Source organism: Heptranchias perlo, chromosome 8 (assembly GCF_035084215.1).
Source record: "Heptranchias perlo isolate sHepPer1 chromosome 8, sHepPer1.hap1, whole genome shotgun sequence".
Lineage (NCBI taxonomy): Eukaryota > Metazoa > Chordata > Chondrichthyes > Hexanchiformes > Hexanchidae > Heptranchias > Heptranchias perlo.
In genome coordinates, this window is record NC_090332.1 from 68680179 (window position 1) to 68700979 (window position 20801).

Consider the following 20801-nt stretch of genomic DNA (forward strand, 5'->3'; position numbering starts at 1 on the left):
GGGGGTCCGATCGCAGCAGGTAAGCATGTTGGGCCTGGAGGAAGCACTCCTGCTGCTCCTGGCTCACAAGCAGTGCAATAAAGGCACTTAACTCATGGATCCAGTCCTTCTCGCTTCCTTTTCACTGGCGAGATTCAGAAGCAATGGGAAACCCATGCACGAGAAGTTACATTAGTTTCTTTTTAAGAATCAATTCAAGCAATACCTCAACGATCTTACTTGACACACTAAGTACCCCCCTGCCGATAGTAATTGGGGATGCAATGCCTGGGTTTCGGCTGCACGCACGCATTCAAGCGAGCCCACGTTAAATCCAGAGGTGGGCACATTGGAGCCGGGTTGCAGTCATGCTACAAAAACCTATGATTTTCACTACCTGCTCGCCCCCAACCCACCTGTTCTTGGAGGTTAAAATTACCCCCATATTTCCACAGGTAACGAATTAGAATGACAATGAGACACCACCGAGCAGTTTCAACTGATCTCCTTGGACTACATCCTCAAAGTATATATTCATTAAAATTAATTGTTTTCAGTTGAAAACACAGTACAAGTATTAGAAACAGACGATGTCAGGGCAAGCTTTGATGGCTTTACTGCTCATGATTTTTTCCACTCACCTTACTCCAAGAGATAGTTATAAGAACATAAGAACATAAGAAATAGGAACAGGAACAGGTCATACGGCTCCTTGAGCCTGCTCCGTCATTCAGTAAGATCATGGCTGATCTTTTACCTCAACTCCACTTTCCTGCCCTATCCCCATATTCCTTGATTCCCTTAGTGTCCAAAAATCTATCGATTTCAGTCTTGAATATACTCAACGATTAAACATCCACAGCCCTCTGTGTTAGAGAATTCCAAAGATTCATAATCCTCTGAGTGAAGAAATTTTTCCTCATCCCGATCCTAAATGGCCGACTCCTCATCTTGAGACTATGAGCCTTAGTTCTAGACTCTCCAGCCTCTCAGTATCCACCCTGTCAAGCCCTCTAAGAATCATATACGTTTCAATGAGATCACCTCTCCTTCTTTTAAACTTCACAGAATATAGGCCCATTCTACTCAATCTCTCCTCAAAGGACAACCCCCTCATCCCAGGAATCAATCCAGTGAACCTTTGTTGCACCCCGTCGAAGGCAAGTATATTCTTGCTTAGGTAAGGAGACCAAAACTGTACACAGTAGTCCAGGTGTGGTCTCCCCAGAGCCCTATATAATTACAGCAAGACTTTCTTACTCTTGTACTCCAACCCCTTTGCAATGAAGGCTTTTGCCTTCCTAATTGCTTGCTGTACCTGCATGTTAACTTTCTGTGATTCGTGTGCAAGAATACCCAAATCCCTCTGATTATCAACATTTCTTAGTCTCTCACCTTTTAAAAAAATATTCTGCTTTTCTATTCTTCCTACTAAAGTGAGTAATTTCACCTTTCCCCACATTATACTCCATCTGCCACCTTCTCGCCCACTCACCTAACCTGTCTATATCCCTTTGCAGTCTATTTGTGTCCTCCTCACAGCTTATTTTCCCACCTAGCTTTGTATCATCGGCAAACTTGGATACATTACACTCGGTCCCCTCATCTAAGTCATCAGGGCCCTCATCAGGCCCATGCACTAAGCCTTGCGGCACCCCTCTAGTTACAAATTGCCAGCCCAAAAATGACCCGTTTATTCCTATTCTCTGTTTTCTGTCCGTTAACCAATCCTCAATCCATGCTAATATATTACCCCCAATCCCATGAGCCCTAATCTTGTGTAACAATCTCTTGTGTGGCACCTTATCAATTGCCCTTTGAAAATCCAAATATACTACATCCACTGGTTCCCTCTTATCTACTCTGCTAGTTACACCCTCAAAAAACTTTAATAGGTTTGTCAAACATTATTTCCCTTTCACAGACCCATGTTGACTCAGCCTAGTCATATTATGATTTTCTAAGTGCCCTGTTACTACGTCCTTAATAATAGATTCTAGCATTTTCCCTACTACTGATGTCAGGCTAACTCGCCTATAGTTCCCTATTTTTTCTCTCCCTCCTTTCTTGAATAGTGGGGTTACTTTTGCTACCTTCGAATCCACGGGGACCATTCTAGAATCTAGGGAATTCTGGAAGATCAAAACCAATGCATCCGCTATCTCCGCTGACACCTCTTTTAAAACCCTAGGATGTAGGCCATTTGGGGATTTGTCGGCTTTCAGTCCCATTAATTTCACCAGTACTTTTTCTTGACTAATCTTAATTACTTTAAGTTCCTCATTCTCATTAGACCCTTGGTTCCCAACTATTTCCGGTACGATTTTTGTGTCTTCTACTATGAAGACGGATACAAAATATTTGTTTACTGTCTCTGCCATTTCCTTATTCCCCATTATAATTTCTCTTGTCTCTGCCTGTAAGGGACCCACGTTTACTTTCGCTAATCTCTTCCTTTTTACATTATTGTGGAAGCTCTTACAACCTGTTCTTATATTTCTTGCTAGTTTACTCTCATATTCATATGTCACATGGATGGATATTTCATATTGTCTATTTTTAAACTAGTTCAGCTATCACACACAAAGACACATTAACAAAGAGACTGTTTCATCACCGATTTCCTTCGGCCCATCATTTGTGTCCGTATCTTCAACTGCCTAGGCCCTAAGCTTTGGAATTCACTCCTTAAATCTCTCGACCTCTCTCTCCTCCTTTAGACACTCCTTAAAACCTACCTCACCTGTCCTAACATCTCCTTATTTGGCTCGGTGGCACATTTTGTCTGATAACGCTCCTGTGAAGCGTCTTGGGACATTTTACTATGTTAAAGGTTCTGTATAAATGCAAGTTGTTGTTGTTGTTATGGTAACAGAATTGTACCGTAATGCCTTCATGCTTTCAAAGCCAAGAAACTTCAGACTCAAAGAGGAGACACCGTATATCACAATCTGTTGATTGCAGCATACAAAGAGCCTTCCATGCTAGAAAAATACATTGCCTTCGGTCAAATGTAAAGCTGTATGCAAATACCAACAATAAATCACAGCTCACCACTAGCTATTTACATTTGATAATATTTCAGCAACTGTATGCTGTCATTGTATTTCATACCCTGCAGGAGTTCACCCAATCAGTGCTATTTTTCAATCATGCATATATCGCACATTTTGTAACGTGCACCATCTAGACCAGGCAGACTGATGCTTGCATTTCCCAGACCTTCTTTCTAGTGGTCATTAGAACAAAAACATATGAATTAAAACTATCAAGATACCAGTAGCTATTCCTACTCATTCTTTCCCAGGACATTGAAACTGGAACTCCTTCCCTCTCTCAGTCTTCCCTTCCTCCTACCATCTATTAAAACCCTGGAATGACATCAGCTAATCGCTACTTCTTGATTTATAGGTTTTCTCTTCTACTTTCTTCAATTTTGGCATGTCTTGCACTATGAACTTTGGCTCTTCACCTAAGTTTATCAATAAAAACACAGTTTGAATGGTATGAACTGTGGTAGGTTCCTAATCTACTGAAACGCCCTCCAGCCCTACATCCGTCCGAGCTCTCTCCACTCCTCCAATTCTGGCCTCTCGTGCATCCCCGATTTTCATCGCTCCACCATTGGCAGCCATGCCTTCAGCTGCCTCGGCCCTAAGCTCTGGAATTCTATCCCTAAGCCTCTCTGCCTCTCCACCTCTTGCTCTTCCTTTAAGATGCTCCTTAAAACCTACCTCTTTGACCAAGCTTTTGGTCACCTGTCCTATTATCTCCTTATGTGGCTTGGTATCAAATTTTGTTTGATGATGCTCCTGTGAAGCGCCTTGGGATGTTTTACTACATTAAAGGCGCTATATAAACACAAGCTGTTGTTGTTGTTGCTGCTTCAGGTTTATTTTGTTACAGTACACATACTTAAAATATGTAATTATTTTTCAATGTAAATTGTTCAAAGGAAGGAAACTTAAGTGTTGGTACCAGTGAGTTTTCAGTATCAATGAGAGGTTAATAATCTGTTTATAAATCTCATTATTCACATTGGGAAGCTACATAAAATAGGGCAACAAGATGTCAAGATAGTTACAGGTAAGCAAGGTCATTCGGTCCTTCCTAACTCATCCATCCAGAAAAACCTGTGTTACACTCGTGGCAGCGTTTAGCTGTTTATAAATGATACCAGCGTTTTAGCTTCTACTACACTCCTGAAGTCCATTCCACATGTTGATCGCTTTTTGTGTGAAGAAAAATTTCCTGAGATCAGTCCTAAATTTGTTTTTCACCGGTTTGAACCTGTACCCTCTTGTCCAATTGTAATGGTTCAATTTAAAGTAATGTTCAACATTACCTTCTCTTTACCATTCACTATCTTATATACCTCTAGGTTCCTTCCCAGTCACCCTGTTTCAACCCACATTTCTCCCATTTTTCTTCTTAATTCAGTTCTCTGATGCTAGGGATCAGTCTTGTGGCTCTTCTCTGCAATGTCTCCAGGACTTGAATGTCTCCTTTTTGTCTTTGTGATTATGTGATTAGAACTGTATACTGCACATAGATTTCAGTCATAGGAACAGGAGTAGGCCATTCAAACTCTCGAGTCTGCTCCACCGTTCAATTAGATCCCGCTGATATGTACCTCAACTCCATTTACCCACCTTTGCTCCATATCCTTTGATTCCTTACCGAACAAAAATTTATTATCCTATCGAATCTTTTGCTTAAGATGTCCAGCCACCACAGAGCAGTAATTGGCCAGGCAAATAAAATGTAAGTTGGAGGAAGTTACGCTTAAAATCTATTGTTGTGAGGATAGGTTGCATAAACATGTTTTGTAGTCCCTTGAGTTTAGAGGGTTGAGGGATGATATGATTGAGGTGTTTAAAATGATAGTGCCATGGGATCATTTACATCCACCTGAAAGGGCAGACAGGCTGAAAGACGGCACCTCCAACAGTGCATAAGAACATAAGAAATAGGAGCAGGAGTAGGCCATACCGTCCCCCGAGCCTGCTCTGCCATTCAATAAGATCATGGCTGATCTTCTACCTCAACTCAAGTTTCCTGTCCTATCCCCATATCACTTGATTCCCTCCCTGACTCCAGAACTAGCTGTGCCTCCAGCCAAACTGTTCCAGTACAGCTACAACACTGGCATCTGCCCGACAATGTGGAAAATTGCCCAGGTATGTCCTGTCTACAAAAAGCGGACAAATCCAATCCGGCCAATAACTGCCCCATCAGTCTACTCTCAATCATCAGCAAAGTGATAGAAGGTGTCGTCGACAGTGCAATCAAGTGGCACTTACTCACCAATAACCTGTTCACCGATGCTCAGTTTGGGTTCCGCCATGACTACACGGCTCCAGACCACAATACAGCCTTGGTCCAAACATGGACAAAAGAGCTGAATTCCAGAGGTGAGGTGAGAGTGACTGCCCTGGACATTAAGGCAGCATTTGACCGAGTGCGGCACCAAGAAGCCCTAGTAAAATTAAAGTCAATGGGAATCAGGGGGAAAACTCTCCAGCGGCTGGAGTCATACTTAGCACAAAGGAAGATGGTAGTGGTTGTTGGAGGCCAATCATCTCAGCCCCAGGGCATTGCTGCAGGAGTTCCTCAGGGCAGTGTCCTAGGCCCAACCATCTTCAGCTGCTTCATCAATGACCTTCCCTCCATCATAAGGTCAGAAATGGGGATGTTCACTGACGATTGCACAGTGTTCAGTTCCATTCGCAACCCCTCAGATAATGAAGCAGTCCGTGCCCGCACGCAGCAAGACCTGGACAACATCCGGGCTTAGGCTGATAAGTGGCAAGTAACATTCGCGCTAGACAAGTGCCAGACAATGACCATCTCCAACAAGAGAGAGTCTAACCACCTCCCCTTGACATTCAATGGCATTACCATTGCCGAATCCCCCACCATCAACATCTCGTGGGTCACCATTGGCCAGAAATTAACTGGACCAGCCACATAAATACTGTGGCTACAAGAGCAGGTCAGAGGCTGGGTATTCTGCGGCGACTGACTCACCTCCTGACTCCCCATAGCCTTTCTACCATCTACAAGGCACAAGTCAGGAGTGTGATGGAATACTCTCCACTTGCCTGGATGAGTGCAGCTCCAACAACACTCAAGAAGCTTGACACCATCCAGGACAAAGCAGCCGGCTTGATTGGCACCCCATCCACCATCCTAAACATTCACTCCCTTCGCCACTGGCGCACTGTGTACCATCCACAAGATGCACTGCAGCAACTCGCCAAGGCTTCTTCGACAGCAACTCCCAAACCCGCGACCTCTACCACCTAGAAGGACAAGGGCAGCAGGCACATGGGAACAACACCATCTGCATGTTCCCCTCCAAGTCACACACCATCCCGACTTGGAAATATATCGCCGTTCCTTCATCATCATTGGGTCAAATTCCTGGAACTCCCTTCCTAACAGCACTGTGGGAGAACCTTCACCACACGGACTGCAGCGGTTCAATAAGGCGGCTCAGCACCAACTTCTCAAGGGCAATTAGGGATGGGCAATAAATGCTGGCCTTGCCAGCGACGCCCACATCCCATGAACGAATAAAAAAATGCACTGAAATGTCAGCATAGATTATGTGCTCAGGTCTTTGGAATGGGGCTTGAATCTATAACCTTCTCATTCAGCAGGAAGAATGCTACTACTGAGCCAAGGCTGACACCTTTGAGCTGCTGAATTATTGTTCATGTCAATTAGAAACAGTAGGGATCCCAACAATGATTCCTGAGACACTCCTCGAGGCACTTCCCCCATCCTGTGATCACTCCCCTAACAGTATCCACTGCTTTCAAACTTTTGGCCAATTTCTTTTCCATTCCCACATTTTACCTTGAATCCCTACCAAGCAGCTGTCTTCTGTGAAGAACCTGGTCAAAGGATGTTTCAAATCTAACTTTATCACTTTGTAGGACTTTCCACAATCCATTTGGGTTGGTCAGACTGGATCTTCCCCTTCCAAATCTGTGTTAAATCTATTCCATTATCGGTGTTGATGTGCGATTGATGGATCGTATGTTGCCTGGGTCTGTTTTGTTATTTTTTTTGATAATGGATATTATGTTAGCTTGGTTCTAGGCTGGCAGGACCTACTAGTGGTCACTAACATAATATGATCACTTCACAAATCTCATCCCTTATCTCTTTTAGTACCATAGGAGAAATATATCCATCTCTGGATATTTGTTAGTTTCAAGCCCTTTTAACCTGTCTCGAACCTCTACGATATCTATGTCAACTTGGATTGTCATTAGTTATGGAAAGCGCGTTGCTTTCCCGGGGAATATTGGATGAAGCAATCATTTGGAATATTAACTATTTTATGTTCATCCTCGGTTTTGGGCCATTATCATCTTTTAGGGTTCTCGCCTGCTCTATTATCATTATAGTACTAAAATATTTTTTTACTGCTGTTTTATATCTACTGTTATTCTAATTTCTGGGTTCCTCTTTGCCTCTCTAATCATCCTTTATAACCAAAAGACTTTTTTCCCTCCGTATTTCATTTTGATTTTTTTTTATTCGTTCATGGGATGTGGGCGTCGCTGGCAAGGCCAGCATTTATTGCCCATCCCTAATTGCCCTTGAGAAGATGGTGGTGAGCCTCCTTCTTGAACTGTTGCAGTCCGTGTGGTGAACGTTCTCCCACAGTGCTGTTAGGTAGGGAGTTCCAGGAGTTTGACCCAGCGACGATGAAGGAATGACGATATATTTCCAAGTCGGGATGGTGTGTGACTTGGAGGGGAATGTGCAATTGGTGTTGTTCCCATATGCCTGCTGCCCTTGTCCTTCCAGGTGATAGAGGTCGCGGGTTTGGGAGGTGATGTCGAAGAAGCCTTGGCGAGTTGCTGCAGTGCATCCTGTGGATGGTGCACACTGCAGCCACAGTGCACCGGTGTTGAAGGGAGTGAATGTTTAGGGTGGTGGATGGGGTGCCAATCAAGTGGGCTGCTTTGTCCTGGATGGTGTCGAGCTTCTGGATGGTGTAGAGCTGCACTCATCCAGCCAAGCGGAGAATATTCCATCACACTCCTGACTTGTGCCTTGTAGATGGTGGAAAGGCTTTGACGAGTCAGGAGGTGAGTCAGTCGCCGCAGAATACCCAGCCTCTGACCTGCTTTTGTAGCCACAGTATTTATATGGATGGTCCAGTTAAGTTTTTGGTCAATGGTGACCCCCAGGATGTTGATGGTGGGGGATTCGGCGATGGTAATGCCATTGAATGTCAAGGGGAGGTGGTTAGACTCTCTCTTGTTGGAGATCGTCATTGCCTGGCACTTGTCTGGAGCGAATGTTACTTGCCACTTATCAGCCCAAGCCTGGATGTTGTCCAGGTCTTGCTGCATGCGGGCACTGACTGCTTCATTATCTGAGGGGTTGCAAATGGAACTGAACACTGTGCAATCATCAGCGAACATCCCCATTTCTGACCTTATGATGGAGGGAAGGTCATTGATGAAGCAGCTGAAGATGGTTGGGCCTAGGACACTGCCCTGAGGAACTCCTGCAGCAATGTCCTGGGGCTGAGATGATTGGCCTCCAACAACCACTCCCATCTTCCTTTGTTCTAGGTATGACTCCAGCCACTGGAGAGTTTTCCCCCCGATTCCCCCGATTGTCTTGTTGATCCAATTTGGGACATGCTTTTTAGGCTACATGTAGCCTTCATCCTGCATATTCATCTATTTGCCTTTGAGAGTATTCGATTTATTCTCCACTGAAATATTGTTAAATATTCCCCCAGTCAACTTGCTTTAAGCTCTTCCCTCGTCCCTTTTAAATTGGCCTTTTAAAAATTATATACGTGGTTCAATATTGTTGAATCCCAGATCATCTTGAATTTCTTCATTTTCCATGCCTCCCTGCTCCTCTGCTATTTTGCTGTAATGATTTACACCTTCTCTGGATCCATCTTTTGTTTCTTTACTTATCCCATAATCACCCTTTTTTGCCTTGCACCATCATCCCTTTAGTCTTTTAAACACTCCTGCCCTCCATACCTGTCACAGGCCTGCCTCGTGTTCATTTCCTGCCCCCCACCCCTTTCCCTGGCTCTGTATTTGCTTAAAAGTTGTTCATCTCTCGCATCGTCCAGTTCTGATGAAAGGTCATCGACCTGAAATGTTAACTCTGCTTCTCCCTCCACAGATGCTGCCTGACCTGCTGATTGTTTCCAGCATTTTCTGTTTTTATATCATCATTCTGTGGCTGCTATCACTCAAGGGTACCACAACGTCCATTCCCTGTATGTTATCTAGTCAATGGCCATTGCTGAGTCAAGATGTGCACTGCCTCTCGTGGATTCCCTGGTGCTTTAGGTCATAAAACAGTTAGCATTGGGAGAGAATTTCCCCAGGTTTTCCCAATCCCCTGCCATAACTTCAGCAGAAACCCTGAACAAATAGGGTATATGGCTGTTTTTAACCATTTAGGCTGTTTCTCCAGGGGTTCCACTGATCTCCTGCAGGAGACCTCTGTAAAAATTCCAGACGCTTACTAACTTGGGCTCTGAACCACTTGGTGATTCCCAATTTCTATTCAGTTGATCAAAGTGCCCTATCTGAATAACCTTCCTTTTTTCACACAGGCTTCTTATCTCTTAGTACAAATAAGTCTTCTTTCCGTTCTGAATGTGCAATCTGTAGCATATCCCGAGTGCTAGCTTTGACATTCTTACATTAAAAATGTCCAAGTAGAGTAGCTCATCCTGTAGCTTTCCTCCTCCCATGCAATCAACGTTTTTAGCTTTCCTAGTACTCCAGAATTCTAGGGCTATACCGCTCCCCTTCCTGTCTTTTCTACCTTTCCTAAACACTCTACACCCTGTATATTGTATTAGTTATCATCTTCTAGGCTCAGCCATTTCTCTGATACTCCTACTAAATCATAGTTCCCACTGCCACAAGAACTTTCATTTTGTGTATGTTATTTCTAATGCTTCTGGGATTCATGTTGTACACTTTATTGTAGATTTACCTCAGAGTCCACCTGCTGCTGGTAGCCGTTACTACTGTATTGCTCAGACTTACTGGCCTGGAAATTCTGCGGAGGTTCTTCCAATCTCCCATTGTAACTTTGGCAGTGGACCAGTAGACCCCTCAGAGAATTGGTGTAAACAGCCATTTTCAGCCATTTTTCTCTGCGGGTTCTGCTGATCTCCTGCCAAAGTTACAACAGGAGAATGGGAAAACCCCCGCAGTGTTTCAGGGCCACTGTGTTCATGTCCGCCTGTTTGCTAAAATCCATTCTTTTAGCCAACTCATATGGGATCCAATTTCTTTCCTGTCCTGTTACCCCCCTCCCGCCAGCAACAATTCCCGATAGGGAGGAGTACAAGAAATGAAACAGAATGGTGTGAATGGGGCTAGCGGAAGCTCAGGTACATTCTGAAGAGGAAGAGCAGGACCTAGACGAGGTGGCAATAAAATAAATTACTATATGAGTGAATAGAGGGTGAGGAGTCTGGGGCGATATTGCAATAGCTTTTGAGCCCTGTGAGTTTATACCACTACTAAAAAAAACCTCACTTGTGTGTGGTATATCATGTCCTTTACAGATTTCAGTATTTATTCTCTCCAAGCTCCATCTATTTCCCTTTTGCAAAACTTCCAGAAGATGCCTGAGGCAAATGACAACTACTGCTAAATCAATTCATCATCCTTTACCGTGGCGACTGTGAAGGAAAATACAATTAAGAATGATTTTTTTAATATATTGCATATATAACATGACACAATTGCTCAGTAATGAATTTTAGATTTCCCCCCAATAAATCTAGATTACAGATGTCACAAGCTGTTAATACCCTTGTGTATTAATGCATCAAGATTTTGGGGCACATTAACATGTTGCAATTGCTGCAGGCAAGGGAGAAAAAACAGAATTAAACCCCCATAGACAACTGAAACAGCATGTAATTAAAAAACGTTCAACAACAACAACTTTTTTTTTATTCGTTCACGGGATGTGGGCGTCGCTGGCAAGGCCGGCATTTATTGCCCATCCCGAATTGCCCTTGAGAAGGTGGTGGTGAGCCGCCTTCTTGAACCGCTGCAGTCCGTGTGGTGACGGTTCTCCCACAGTGCTGTTAGGAAGGGAGTTCCAGGATTTTGACCGAGCGACAATGAAGGAACGGCGATATATTTTCAAGTCGGGATGGTGTGTGACTTGGAGGGGAACGTGCAGGTGGTGTTGTTCCCATGCGCCTGCTGCCCTTGTCCTTCTAGGTGGTAGAGGTCGCGGGTTTGGGAGGTGCTGTCGAAGAAGCCTTGGCGAGTTGCTGCAGTGCATCCTGTGGATGGTGCACACTGCAGCCACAGTGCGCCGGTGGTGAAGGGAGTGAATGTTTAGGGTGGTGGATGGGGTGCCAATCAAGCGGGCTGCTTTATCTTGGATGGTGTCGAGCTTCTTGAGTGTTGTTGGAGCTGCACTCATCCAGGCAAGTGGAGAGTATTCCATCACACTCCTGACTTGTGCCTTGTAGATGGTGGAAAGGCTTTGGGGAGTCAGGAGGTGAGTCACTCGCCGCAGAATACCCAGCCTCTGACCTGCTCTCGTAGCCACAGTATTTATATGGCTGGTCCAGTTAAGTTTCTGGTCGATGGTGACCCCCAGGATGTTGATGGTGGGGGATTCGGCGATGGTAATGCCGTTGAATGTCAAGGGGAGGTGGTTAGACTCTCTCTTGTTGGAGATGGTCATTGCCTGGCACTTATCTGGCGCGAATGTTACTTGCCACTTATCAGCCCAAGCCTGGATGTTGTCCAGGTCTTGCTGCATGCGGGCTCGGACTGCTTCATTATCTGAGGGGTTGTGAATGGAACTGAACACTGTGCAGTCATCAGCGAACATCCCCATTTCTGACCTTATGATGGAGGGAAGGTCATTGATGAAGCAGCTGAAGATGGTTGGGCCTAGGACACTGCCCTGAGGAACTCCTGCAGCAATGCCCTGGGGCTGAGATGATTGGCCTCCAACAACCACTACCATCTTCCTTTGTGCTAAGTATGACTCCAGCCACTGGAGAGTTTTCCCCCTGATTCCCATTGACTTCAATTTTACTAGGGCTCCTTGGTGCCACACTCGGTCAAATGCTGCCTTGATGTCAAGGGCAGTCACTCTCACCTCACCTCTGGAATTCAGCTCTTTTGTCCATGTTTGGACCAAGGCTGTAATGAGGTCTGGAGCTGAGTGGTCCTGGCGGAACCCAAACTGAGCATCGGTGAGCAGGTTATTGGTGAGTAAGTGCCGCTTGATAGCACTGTCGACGACACCTTCCATCACTTTGCTGATGATTGAGAGTAGACTGATGGGGCGGTAATTGGCCGGATTGGATTTGTCCTGCTTTTTGTGGACAGGACATACCTGGGCAATTTTCCACATTGTCGGGTGGATGCCAGTGTTGTAGCTGTACTGGAACAGCTTGGCTAGAGGCGCAGCTAGTTCTGGAGCACAAGTCTTCAGCACTACAGCTGGGATGTTGTCGGGGCCCATAGCCTTTGCTGTATCCAGTGCACTCAGCCGTTTCTTGATATCACGTGGAGTGAATCGAATTGGCCGAAGACTGGCTTCCGTGATGGTGGGGATATCGGGAGGAGGCTGAGATGGATTATCCACTCGGCACTTCTGGCTGAAGATGGTTGCAAACGCTTCAGCCTTGTCTTTTGCACTCACGTGCTGGACTCCGCCATCATTGAGAATGGGGATGTTTGCAGAGCCTCCTCCTCCCGTTAGTTGTTTAATTGTCCACCACCATTCACGACTGGATGTGGCAGGACTGCAGAGCTTTGATCTGATCCGTTGGTTGTGGAATCGCTTAGCTCTGTCTATAGCATGTTGCTTCCGCTGTTTAGCATGCATGTAGTCCTGAGTTGTAGCTTCACCAGGTTGGCACCTCATTTTTAGGTATGCCTGGTGCTGCTCCTGGCATGCTCTTCTACACTCCTCATTGAACCAGGGTTGATCCCCTGACTTGTTGGTAATGGTAGAGTGAGGAATATGCCGGGCCATGAGGTTACAGATTGTGCTGGAATACAATTCTGCTGCTGCTGATGGCCCACAGCGCCTCATGGATGCCCAGTTGTGAGCTGCTAGATCTGTTCTGAATCTATCCCATTTAGCACGGTGGTAGTGCCACACAACACATTGGATGGTGTCCTCAGTGCGAAGACGGGATTTCATCTCCACGAGGACTGTGCGGTGGTCACTCCTACCAATACTGTCATGGACAGATGCATTTGCGACAGGTAGATTGGTGAGGACGAGGTCAAGTAAGTTTTTCCCTCGTGTTGGTTCGCTCACCACCTGCCGCAGGCCCAGTCTAGCAGCTATGTCCTTCAGGACTCGGCCAGCTCGGTCAGTCGTGGTGCTACCGAGCCACTCTTGGTGATGGACATTGAAGTCCCCCACCCAGAGTACATTTTGTGCCCTTGCTACCCTCAGTGCTTCCTCCAAGTGGTGTTCAACATGGAGGAGGACTGATTCATCAGCTGAGGGAGGACGGTAGGTGGTAATCAGCAGGAGGTTTCCTTGCCCATGTTTGACCTGATGCCATGAGATTTCATGGGGTCCAGAGTCGATGTTGAGGACTCCCAGGGCCACTCCCTCCTGACTGTATATCACTGTACCGCCACCTCTGGTTGGTCTGTCCTGCCGGTGGGACAGGACATACCCAGGGATGGTGATGGAAGAGTCTGGGACGTTGGCTGAAAGATATGATTCTGTGAGTATGGCTATGTCAGGCTGTTGCTTGACTAGTCTGTGGGACAGCTCTCCCAATTTTGGCACAAGTCCCCAGATGTTGGTAAGGAGGACCTTGCAGGGTCGACTGGGCTTGGTGTTTTGCCGTGTCGTGTCCGGTGCCGAGTGGTCCGATGCCGGGTGGTCCGTCCGGTTTTATTCTTATTATGACTTTTCGTAGCGAGATTTTACAACTGAGTGGCTTGCTAGGCCATTTCAGAGGGCAATTAAGAATCAACCACATTGCTGTGGGTCTGGAGTCACATATAGGCCAGACCGGGTAAGGGTGGCAGGCTTCCTTCCCTAAAGGACATTAGTGAACCAGATGGGTTTTTACGACAATCCGGTAGTTTCATGGCCATCATGCATTTATATACAACTTGCATTTATATAGCGCCTTTAACATAGTAAAACATCCGAAGGTGCTTCACAGGAACGTTATCAAACAAAATTTGCCATTGAGCCACATAAGGAGATATTAGGACAGGTGACCAAAAGCTTGGTCAAAGAGGTAGGTTCTAAGAAGCGTCTTCAAGGAGGAGAGAGATAGAGAGGGGGAGGGGCTTCGGTAGGGAATTTCAGAGCTTGGGGTCGAGGCAGCTGAAGGTGGAACAATTAAAATCGGGGATACGCAAGAGGCCAGAATTGGAGAATCACAGAGATCTCAGAGGGTTGTAGGGCTGGAGGAGGTTACAGAGATAGGGAGGGGCGAGGCCATGGGGGATTTGAAAACAAGCATGAGAATTTTAAAATCGAGGCGTTCCTGGACCGGGAGCCAATGTAGGTCAGTAAGCACAGGGGTGATGGGTGAAAGGGACTTGGTGCGAGTTAGGATACAGGCAGCAGAGTTTTGTATGAGTTCACGTTTATGGAGGGTGGAAGATGGGAGGCTGGCCAGGAGAGCGTTGGAATAGTCAAGTCTAAAGGTAACAAAGGCATGGATGAGGTTTTCAGCAGCAGATTAACTGAGGCAGGGGTGGAGACGGGCGATGTTACGGATGTGGAAGTAGGCGGTTTTGGCAATGGCTTCACCGCCGTAACCCAATCTTGGGGTTAAGATGATTAAAGATCACCCAATATTTGGTCTTGCTACTTGTCACATTATTTGAACACTATGATTAAACTGTAACCATTTTCAGTTATTTATGATTTTATATATAACAGAACATAGTGACAATAAAACTAGAATACACACTGTCTTCATTATAACAGGGATCTTGGGAGTCAAGCATGTTTATAATGACACAAATATCTCATTACACATACACAGCAGAGAAGTATCAGAAACCAAGGGATAGCAGCCTTCTAACAGAGCCCTTATATAAGTGGGAACCTTATAATGATAGTAAGGTGCATTCAGGGGAGAAGAATCCTATAATTGCTATGGTACATGAATGGACCTAACAAGAGTCAAACAGCAATTAGCTTTGATTGTATGATTTGGTATACAGTCATACTGCAACAAGAATCAAGACTGAGGCACAAACCAAAACAAAAATAATGGTGGGAAACCATCAAATAAATGTTGGAATTCTTTTAGGAATTCTTCACCTTTTAAAGAGAGAGCGTCTTGCGACCTGTATCACAAAGACCCATGGGATATAATTTATATTCCACTAATCAGCTAACATGATGACTCATAAGTGGTAAAGTTGCCACTGAGTTATGGTCAGCACCACAAGTGGAATATAAATTGTGAGTCTTCAGGACACACTTTATTTACACTGCACATTAACAAACAACCAGCAACTGGAGCAGAAAAAAGGATGTGTTTAATAATGCACAATATGGGTAAATTAACTGAACCCCCCACTCCCAGAAAGGAGCCACATTCAAAGGCATTGCAGATCAGAGAATCAGCACTGCAGTATTGTAGCCCTGTCTCCAACCCACATTCCCTTTGAACATAGTCCCCTACTAGGAGTGTGGGATTAGTGATTTTACCCTATTACTTTGCTGTTTGGTTCCAGTCCAACTGGAGGCTGTATGAGTGACAATGAATTTCTTGCTGTGTGGTGTAGGTTTAGAATTACATAGTATTACATTACATAGTATTTACTGCACAGAAACAGGCCATTCAGCCCAACAGATCAATGCAGGTGTTTATGCTCCACACGAGCCTCCTCCCACCTTACTTCATCTCACCCTATCAACATATACTTCTTTTCGTTTCTCCCTCATGTACTTGTCTAATTTCCCCTTTATTGCATCTCTGCTTTTCGCCTCAACTACTCCATGTGGCAGCAAGTTCCACATTCTAACCACTCTCTAGGTAAAGAAATTTCTTCTGAATTCCTTATTGGATTTATTAGTGACTATCTTATATTTACAGCCTCTAGTTTGGGACTCCCCAACTAGTGGAAACATTTTGTCTACATCTACCCTATCAAACACTTTCACAATTTTAAATGTCTCTATCGGATCACCTCTCAGCATTCTCTTTTCTAGAGAAAAGAGCCCCAGCTTGTTCAGTCTTTTCTGATAGTTATAACCTCTCAGTTCTGGTATCATCCTTGTAATTCTTTTTTGCACCTTCTCTAGTGCCTCTATATGCTTTTTGTAATATGGAGACCAGAACTGAGAATGTTTGCACTATGAATGTTCTCTTCAATGGACTTTGAAAGGTAATTTAGTTCTAATAATTCAACTGTGATATGATCTCTATTAAGTATGAAATGAAACAGCAGGGCCACTGGAATTAATGAACACATCTGCTGATGTTAATACAGCTCCCCAATGCCATTGGGCTCAGTAACTCCTCCAGTGCACTTTCCCCAGGATGTAATAAGCACTTTGTGATGAAACAAAAGATTAGAAATGAACCAGGCAAGGCTGAGAAAGTTCGATTCTGATTAACTATCCTAACCAACCATTTTAGTTGCTCTCTCACTTTATGACAATTAAGTAGAATAAGATAGAAAAGTTAAAAGCTGCACTGTAAAACTTAACACTATAGCTGATCTATAAAGCATCCAAATGTGGTCAGCATGTTGGTAAGATTTACATCGAATTTACAGCACAGAAACAGGCCATTTGTCCCCCAACCTATGTCGATGTTTATGCTCCACACGATCCTCCTCTCACTCTATTTACTTCATCTCACCCTATCAGCATTTCAACTACAACAACTTGCACTTATATAGCGCCTTTAACATACTAAAAAGTCCCAAGGCACTTCACAGGAGCATTATCAGACAAAATTTGACAACAAGCCACATAAGGAGATATTAGGGCAGGGGACAAAAGCTTAGCGAAAGAGGTAGGTTTTAAGGAGCGCCTTAAGGAGGAGAGAGAAGTAGAGAGGTGGAGAGGGTTAGGGAGGGAATTCCCTTCTATTGCTTTCTCCCTCATGTACTTATCTAGCTTCCCCTTAAATGCATCTATGCTACTCGCCTCAATCACTCCATGTTCCACATTCACATCACTTCCCAGAGCAGGCTGTTCCTGATGCTGATACTACAACATATTAAACTGTACTTTGTGATTTAAGTGCAGCATGTGTAAGGTTTTAAAGTTCAGCTTTGATGTTAAATATACATTCATTTTTCCAATTTTAGTCAAAGCAATGCTCTCATGTGACAAAAGATAAAAACAATAAGAGCCCACATTTTAATATAATACTCACCTACACAGGGAAGGGAATATCCAAGTTCTGGGTCATGGATAAATTGCCGGTCATTCAACTGTGTCACACAGTATAAATAGAAACAATCCAAGCATATGACATGTCGATCCACACAAGGAAATACCAACACTGGATCACTAAGAGCAGGGGAAGAAAAGAAACACAATCATATGATGTTCTGTTAATTTTCAAATTTCCAACTTCTCCCCTTCCTGTCCTGCAGGAGCTGACTCGTGCTGAGAATGGTTCCACAGACACTTGTGGCCATTCAGTATCACATCCAAGTGTGTATTCTTCATGTGCGGGTGTGGAGAGTGAGTGTCGACAGACCACTAGATGGGGGAAGGCATCAAAACCAATTCTGATCCTGTCCACACACATGCACTTTCAGCTGGGGTTACAGGCTAGCAACCAGGAATGGAAACTTTGGATAATTTTTCCCCTCCCTAGTCCAGACCACGGAGCAGTTGTACTTTCCAAGATTAGCTGACTCAGCTCAGACCGGGACTCCTACCTGGTGTCTTCTGGTCCTTATGGTTTAGTATCACACCACAAGCTGCATTTACCCACTCAGTAATTGGGGAAGCACAATGCTATTTAAGATAAGGATCATTTTTCTAACCTTCAGCAAAAGTAAACAATATCTTATAAACCCTTCCTGGGCCTAAACAGGCAATATATAATAAAGGTATTGAGAAGATTTTAGGTAAAAGAGGTGCAAGATAACATGATTCTTATACAGTAGGATTTATTTTTTCAAAAGTGTATCTCAATATGCTTTTTATGCACACTACTCTATTTTTAATGCACCAGTTATTTATTTACTCATGCATTTGTCAGAGGCACAGTGCCTGCGGAAACTGCCAATTATGAAAAAAAGAAAGACATTTCATGACCTTAGGGCAAAACTGTGGCAGATGGGTTTCAACGCAGGTAAGTGTGAGTTCATCCATTTTGGACCAAAAAAGGATAGATCCAAGTATTTTTAAATGGTGAAAAGCTAGGAACGGTGGAGGTCCAAAGAGATTTAGGAGTCCATGTACAGAGTTCACTAAGATGTAGTGGTCAGGTACACAAAAGAATCAAAAAGGCTAATAGAATGTTAACCTTTATAACTAGAGGGCTAAAATATAAAGCGGAGGAAGTTTTGCTATACAAAGCCCTGTTTAGACCACATCTGGAGTACTGTGTACAGTTCTGAGGACCACACCTTAGAAAGGAAATATTGGCCTTGGAAGGAGTGCAGCGCAGATTCACTAGAATGTTACCAGGGCTCCAAGGGTTAAATTATGAGGAGTGATTACATAAACTAGGTTTGTATTCCCTGGAATATAGAAGGTTAAGGGGTGATTTGATTGTGGTTTTTAGGATTGGGAAAGGAATTGATAGGGTAGATAAAGAGAAGCTTTTACTGTTGGTGGAGGAGTCTACGGCGACAGGACATATCCTCAAAATCAGAGCCAGGCCAGTCAGGAGAGAAGTTAGGAAACACTTCTTCATGAAAGGGTGGTAGAAGTGTGGCACTCTCTCCTACAAAAAGCAGTAGATGCTAGCTCAATTAATAATTTTAAATCTGAGACTGATAGATTTTTGCTAGCCAAAAGTATTAAAGGGATATGGAGCCAAGGTGGGTGGATGGAGTTAGGATGCAGATCAGCTATGATCTAACTGAATGGGGGAACAGACTCGTGGGGCTGAATGGCCTACACCTGTTCCTATGTCCCAAAGTGCTTTATAGCCAATGAAGTACATACGAAGTGCAGTCACTGCTGTAATGTAGGAAACAAAGGACATTATGACAGAGTTATGGTACAGTCTCCAACCAGACTTGCAGCCAAACCCCTCTGCAGGCACAGCACTGCTGGTGGCTATCGTCGTCACAACCACCTTGAACTTTTCTGCTTTGGGATCGTTTCAGGCTTCCACTGAGGGCTTCCACAATGTGAGCCAGCCAGCGGGCTGAACAGAACATACTATTCTAGCAGACGGATAGGACTATCAGGATCTACAGCAAATATAGATAGGCTGCCAACTGAAGCACAGCAGACCAAGGAAACATCCACAACTACTTCTTCCAGTAGTGCATCACATAGGAGTAGGACTGTGGAAACATGTCGCACTGGTAAAGATAAAATAAAAGGGTGCCACAGTGGCATGTTGTGTTAAACACACTGTATATCTTCACTATTATTTTCACAGCATATCACTTAAAGCAATGTGATCATTGTTTTATCTCAAAATGTATATTTTTGAGAATAAAGTGGAATAATAAAAGGTTTTCTATGAAAAAAAACTGTGAAATGAAATGTAAAAGCAGGCCTCGAGCAAAGAATTTCTCAGTGACAGCCTGGAGAACTAATGCTGCTTCATACAAACACTGCTTTGTTTCTGTTACTGCTCGTCAACCTCTTCCACGTCCTCTTTCTCTTTGTTCTGTGCCGTGACTTGATTCTGCTCTTCTTCCACACATAGGCATATGTCTTTTCTCGTGGGCATGTTATGTAGCATGCAATTCATCACTATCTTACCTCCCTGGTACACAAAAAGCATTGGAACCATTGACTGAGCACCCCAAATGTCTGTTCAGTGATGTTCTGATCTTATAAATGTACATTATCATAGGGTCTTTGCTGGTGGAGTGATGTCAGGAGACACATTTTGAGCAGATAACCATATTTTTGAAGAGCCAACCATTCAACTTTCTATCACTCTGGATCCTCCATGTAAGGCATTGGACTTCTCTGGCTTCCCTCTGCTCCCTTTCCTCCCCTAATATATCCTGTGTATGTATCAGCCTCGGCTCAGTGGGTAACACTCTTGCTTCTGAGTCAGTAGGTTGTGGGTTCAAGTCCCACTCCAGAGACTTAAGCACATAATTTAGGCTGGCACTCCAGGGAGCGTTGCACTGTTGGAGGTGCTGTCTTTCAGATGTGACGTTAAACCGAGGCCCCAGCTGCCCTCTCAGGTGGACTTAAAGGATCCCATGGCACTATTTTGAAGAAGAGCAGGGAATTTCTCCCGTGTCCTGGCCAATATTTATCCCTCAACCAAAATCATTAAAAAACAGATTATCTGGTCTTTATCACATTGCTGTTTGTGGGACCTTGCTGTGCACAAATTGGCTGCCGTGTTTCCTATATTATGGGGGTAATTTTAACCCCCTCAGGATGGGCATGATAGTGGTGGGGGAGGGTTAAATTGTTAAAAATGGGAAACCCGAACCCAGCCCGCTGCGAATGCGCCAACTTCCAATTTAACCGAGGCGGGTTTGGGAGCATCTAAGCAACCCGCTCTCGAGAGGCGGGTCGGTAATTATAATATTTAAATGATGCTCCGAGCTTCAGATTTTGTCAGCAATTTGGATTTAATGTCTCCAGCACGGGCCCTGGAAACCAGGCAGCTAAAGGGATGCAAGAACTGCCAGATC

At 44.4% G+C, this 20801-nt stretch overlaps 1 protein-coding gene across 1 annotated transcript in view; it reads right to left on the bottom strand.

Annotated features, from left to right (window-relative positions):
- The window catches only part of prkn (parkin RBR E3 ubiquitin protein ligase), a 1016703-nt gene that overhangs the window by 357030 nt on the left and 638872 nt on the right, over window positions 1–20801 (bottom strand). Inside the window, exon 7 of the mRNA XM_067989235.1 lies at window positions 17375–17511. Coding sequence (XP_067845336.1) covers window positions 17375–17511 — 137 coding nt within the window. The remainder of the gene's footprint in view (window positions 1–17374; window positions 17512–20801) is intronic.